This window comes from Rhamphochromis sp. 'chilingali' (genome assembly GCF_963969265.1).
Source record: "Rhamphochromis sp. 'chilingali' genome assembly, chromosome: 15".
In the NCBI taxonomy this organism is placed as follows: Eukaryota; Metazoa; Chordata; class Actinopteri; order Cichliformes; family Cichlidae; genus Rhamphochromis; species Rhamphochromis sp. 'chilingali'.
The window spans coordinates 22,682,667-22,688,666 of NC_137942.1; the positions used below are offsets into that span (position 1 = coordinate 22,682,667).

The window sequence follows — 6,000 nt, forward strand, 5'->3', positions numbered from 1 at the left end:
GAATTTAAATAAAACGTTTAAGTGACAAAGGAACTCAGTCCTTTGCAAATTATTGTAGCACGCCAGTGTGCCGAGCAACTATATTTGTGTTACAATGCATGCGCACACACCTCCTTGACATATGGAGAGTTTTGTAACTATAATACAACTACATACACAAACCTCCAAAACCACAGTAGCTGGCAGTGGTGTTTCACTGTGTCGTATAGATGCCTATGTGTGGTCGACGTGACAATGTAAATGATCATATTGGCTCCCTCCCACATCAGTTAAATAGTTACAACACAGCACTGTTCCCTTGCAGATTCAGTAGATTCCTGCTACATGAAGCAGCTGTTGTTGTGGATTGGTGCCGAATAAATAAAATAAATTAACAGCCATTTTCTTGCTCATGAGTCCACTGTTATGTCTTTCCAAGCAATAGTCAAGCTTGCAAAGCAACGTTGGCATGACAACCTGTGCGTCAGAAAAGAGGTGCTCCAGCATGGCCATTGTCTGAATGTGCAGGGAGACAGTCTTTGAATGGTGAATAAGATAAAAGAGAAAACAGTGAGGCTTATCAGCTGTTTAAGGGACTTTACACAGAAGATTATAAAAAGCTATAATCTGCGTGTCTCTACACAGACATGTCTGATGATATACTGATCATTTTTGGGGTTTAGTAGTTACACAATAACACTGTCATATGTAAGGGCCCATGATTGAACCACCAACCACATGATAAACTGGGAATCATTGAATTGAATACCAAAGCAGGTAAAGGCTGCTCTGATCGGATTCACTGATGGGATTGATAACAGTAGAACAGCGATGCTTGTGATGCAGGAGTTGAATAGATGAAACTGTTTTGTTTTTGTTTTTTTTAAAGACAAATGTGGGTGGAGAAGGAGCAGGCTAGACCAAATGTTTCCAAATCATGCAAACATACTCGTCTAGTTTATTTTATTGCTCTAAAACAGCTTTTCTGTTGTTGTTTACTCTTGTGAAACATACCTCACACTCTTACGATGTAAGTATGCCTACATCGTAGTTTATAGTATACAGTCAGGGCTGGGTTTTTGTTTAAAATCAGATTGTGCAGTGCTTCCATGATGGAGGACATTTAGGCTCTAAGAGGCTTAGAAAATAGTCTTAACCTTGTCAGCGGGGACTGGCAGATTCTTTACAGTGTAAACAGAGCGCTTTGTGTGCCTCAATTTCCAGTTGATGCAAATCCTCAGTGGTCTCAGGTTCCTATTGGCTGGGTATATTTAAAATTTTAAAGGTTTCAGAAACCTTTAGAATTGGAAAATACTGAATTTTGCCAAAATGGAATATGGTACAGTTGTACACATTTAACCAACAAGTGAAAGATCCCTGGTTTGATCCCAGGAGGAAACACAGATTCATTTGGGGTTTTATCAGGAAGGGCACTAGTGTGAAAATCTGCCAACTCTAACGTGCAGAGTTAGCGGTGGTTCTGGCACCCTGTGAATAAGGGAGCACTGAAAGGTTTTTGCCTGTTATGCAAAGACTTCCGATATGAACTTTCTTTAAATTGACCTTGATACACTCACCCAGTGCCTCTGTATTTTTATCTGTTTCCTTTAATTCGAAGCTACTCTTTTTACCCACAGTCCCCTGTGTGGACTGTGCTACAAGCTACATCATTTCCCACCCCAGTGCTAATCCGTAGAAATATCTGCCTCTGAGTTTAGCTCCCTCACTGTCTTCTCTATCACTCTCCTAGATGACGGTATACTTTTGGAGCACACTCCGCCCTCGTCCTCAGGCGGAGAAAGTGAAGGAGGAGGTGGAGAAGTAACATTAGTCTCCTCTGCTCCCTCAACCCCAGCTCCAGCTCCAGCTCTGGCCCCGAGCCTCACCCCAGCCTCCCAGCCCACTATCTCACTCCTTACCGACAACAGCGCAGACACCCTGAGCGTCGAGTCGCTCACCCTGCTGCCGCCTGCCGACCCACCTCGCCTGCACCTGTGCACCGGCCACGTCACAGCGGCTCAGTCCCTACAGAGACCAGATGCCTCTATCGCAGAGGAGGAGGAGGGGGACGACGAGTTGGTTAGGAAAGACGAGGAGGACGGCTCGCCGATAGATGAGACTGAAACAGATGCAACGGTAAAAGAGGAAACCACTGAGACGACAGAGACTGTCACACCCACAGATGAGGTTCCAGAGAGAACAGATGAAATACAAGGTGAAGGCACACCTAAAGAGCTCAATGGGGACCTCGAGCAAGAAAGAGAAGGCGTGACAGCTGCAGAGTCTGATAATGCAGAGTTAGACACTGAAACACCAGACTCACCTGAGCTGGATTAAGGAACATGCAGTACTCGTGCAGTCACCAGTGTGATAGATAATATACCAAGCTCATGATGGAAACTGTAGGTTAGAAAGTGATGTGAATAGTCCAAGAGGCTTTCGGAAGCATCTCAACATTTTGTATTTGCACATGAAGAAAGACTCAAAACAGACACTGGTCAACGAGGGCTCAAAGCACATTTGGCTTTCCGTGCTTTCTAAGCTCGTGTTTTCTCTTCTTTTTCTTCTTTTTTTGGCACATGTGTGTCGAGGCGCGCAACCAGCAACGTTTTTTACTCATTCTGATTGTGTATGAGCTCAAAACACATACCACACGCTACTGCTGCGAGCTGCACTTTTCGAAGACCTATTTTTGTGTCATATTTTCACATACCGGGTCACCACATGCATTTCGGTGGTGTTCACGACTATGCTAAACACAGAACACCACTGCAAGTCAGATGGGTTAGCAGTTTCTGTCACCCTGCAACTGCTGCTGGGTTGGGTGGGGTGTGTTTGTAGGTTTTACATATTTTTCCATTTAGTGAGCAGCGCATTTAAAAATTTATCAAGTCATCTCTAGCATAAGCTAGGCGGGAGCAGGTCTCAAATTGTAAATGTTCACCATCTCATCTAATTCATAAAGCTGAATAACCAATCGGTGCCATGACTAACCAAAAGAATTAATGGGAAATCTGATCGGGATCGCTCAAGGGCTGTAAAATAACTGGAATAGTACTGCTCAAGTCTGTTCATTCAGTTATTCATTCACTCTGAGAGTCTGTAGGGACACAGGTTGCTAACTGAGAAGCTATTTATTGTTTATTTTAGAAAAGTAAAAGTTGGTTTGTTGAATTAAACTCACAGGTTAATGTTAGTGATGTTGGATGTTCAAGTCTGCACAAAACAACACTTGGGTTGAATGTATCTGCTGGTTTCCTCCTGACACGCTAACGTGAGCTCATTCTCCATGGATCTGGCTTTGACTAGATGAATGCTTTCACACCTTAATTTGAAAAAGAGGGTTATTTTTAAAAAGAGCTTACTGCCTCCAAAAATTTCTAAAACACAATGTTTGGATTTTTTCGTTATTCTTGTGGCATTACAGATAAATTTTTTCAGGAACAAGTCACAGCTCTCACATGAGTGTCACGGGGGGAAACCCTCACATGCTCCTCTTCTTTTTCCTTTTTCTTTTAATCAGATGAATGAAGCTTTACTACTGCAATAATCTTAAGAGCTAACCAACGAGGGGAGAAATGAATGTAATGGGTAACCTGTCTCTCCAAACAGCAGTGTTTGATCAATTTGAATGAAACTGGTGTGTTTTAACTTGAATTTGTGACTTGATTTGTAAATTATAGGATTAAAGCACACTCTTCAGTCCATCTATTCCCATAATTTCCTGCCATTCTCCTCCTCGCTCACACACCATCTTTTTCTGTGCCATCCTCACGCAGCTGAAGTCTTAATGCTCGGAACATTCTTATTTTTTTAACTGTACAGTCCTCAACAAGTTTCTAAAATGAGAACTTCGGAGCAATACGGTCTCTTGTTATTTCCATCTTGCTACTGTAAATAGCAGCCGAATGATAGTGAAGTTCACGGACATGCTGAAGAGGCTTGGCACAGTTTGGAGAGTTGATAAGAGGCTTTGTAGAGAGCATATTTTCATGTTCCCTGCAGCCACTACCAATCTCTACCAGAACATGCAGTCACAAGCTTCCATAAGTCTCTGATTGTAGTGTGTGTGTGTGTGTGTGTGTGTGTGTGTGTGTGTGTGTGTGTGTGTGTGTGTGAGAGAGAGAGAGAGACAAGTTTGTTTGCTCTGTAAATGCTATGAGCTTTTAAACCTGTAATTATTGTTAATGAACTGAAACAGATGACTAAATAAAGAAATGCAATAAATTATTCTACTTAACTACAGTGACACTGCAGTGTGAGCCTTATTATCTCTGCCAAGGGGATTATGTAGCTGACTGACTCACGAGTCAGGGAAAAGGTGGCGGGATGGGCAAGCCACAGGCTGTATATAAAAGATGTGCATTATCCAATGGTTTGTAAAGCCAGAGGTTATGAGAAGCTGGATTTATACTTATCACCTAAAGCTAGCTAGCTTTTTAGGTCAACAGATACTGCAAATTAGGCATAAATGGTGTAAAACAGTACAGAGTACAACCTTTTACAATTAAACACACAGTTGTTGGGATTTTCCCTGCGCCCTCAAGCAGGAGGCCCTGGTTATACTTGAGAAGTCTTATCAGGCCTGGGAGTGCCGGAGAAAGAGGTGTTTTTTTTTTTTGTTTGTTTGTTTGTTTGTTTTGGGGGGTTTTTGTGTCCCGTTTGGATCTTTAGCCATCAGAATTGTTGTCTTAAGGCCAAGAAAGATGCCAAGCGGATTTATTTTACCAAGTGGATCATCATGGCCTTGCCATATTGGTCCATTTGATTGACCTTTATTATAATTATGAATTTATTTTATTTTCAGTTGCTACAAACGGGACAGACATGACTGGGGGATAGGACAGGGAGAAAGAATGAAAGAAAGAGAGGGAGAGAAAGAAAACCAAAGGGGAGAAGAGACGGTGAGAAAGGGGGGAAGAAAGAGAAAAAAAAAAAAAAAAAACAAAACACCTGGGTCACCTGTATGGAGAAAAAAAACAGAAGAGAAAGCAAACAACAAAGAGCAACATAATAAGAAAAAAAAGCACCATCACAATAAACTAGCTAGCAGTAGATACTAAATAATAAACGATATTGTGCAGCACGCAAGATAGACAGCGCACAATGTGCTTTGAGGCAGCAGCCAAGAAAGCTGTAGTCCGCGTCTATGAATACCCGTGTGTACACCTGTGTGCACACCTGTGTGGATCAGCATGCTTGTATTCCAAAGGTTTCTCCATGTAACGATCTGCTAGGGAGTGTGGGGGGGCCACAGCCCCGTCCTCCAGGGTATGAAGCAGGTATGGAGGAGATCAAAACTCCAGACATCCAGAGGCCCCCAGAACACAAGAGACCAAGGAAGACCAACAGAGGGGCAGCCGCGCCACTGTCCCAGTAAGAGCTGAGGAGAGTCCCAGATGAGGGCTCACTCAGCAGCCGCGGAGCAGAAGCCAGGGGGAGTTGCAGTGACGCGACCGCAGTCGGACGGCCAACTCCTCCTAGCCCCCCCGCTCCAACAGGCTGCAGAGAATGGGGGTGAGAGAAGACTCCAAACCTCCCTCTGCCCGCTCATATGTAGTGTTGATGCATGTGTGTTCTAAGGTGCATTTAAAACCCAGGAGGGCATGGAGCTACCTGCCAGAGAGCAGCAGGTAAGCGCATAGTCCCTCCTGCTAGCCCTCAATGTCTACGTGTATTTAAAATTGAGAGGTGGGCAACGACGCCAGGGGTGAGGTGTACACCCTGATGGTAATTTGGACTCCGTGTATCGTGCCCACCCCCAAGATCCTATATGCATGTGTAATGAGAGTGTGAGTAATGTGAATGTCTAAGTTGTGGGATAAAATTGAGGCAGAGGCAGCCAGAAGGGGACAGGGAGGGGGGGGGACAGAGGGGGTAGCCTCCCCTGCACCCTGGTGACATACCCCTACTCCAAGGCCCTGCATGTGTGGGTGGTTGTGGTGGAGCGGGAAGAGGGAGGCAGCTGGAGATGGAGAGGGAAGGAAGGGAGGGGCAGGTGACCCCTCCCTGGGGCCAGCG

General features: G+C 44.3%; 1 protein-coding gene across 3 annotated transcripts in view; it reads left to right on the plus strand.

The window, feature by feature from the left end:
- Positions 1-4,228, plus strand: part of clec16a (C-type lectin domain containing 16A) — a 54,415-nt gene extending 50,187 nt beyond the window's left edge. For 2 of the 3 annotated variants that reach the window (XM_080904298.1, XM_080904299.1), the window contains exon 23: positions 1,730-4,228. In XM_080904298.1, coding sequence (XP_080760424.1) covers positions 1,730-2,316 — 587 coding nt within the window. In that variant the 3' untranslated portion in view covers positions 2,317-4,228. The remainder of the gene's footprint in view (positions 1-1,729) is intronic. The other variant, XM_080904300.1, reaches the window with a different exon arrangement.
- Positions 4,229-6,000: the final 1,772 nt, after the last annotated feature.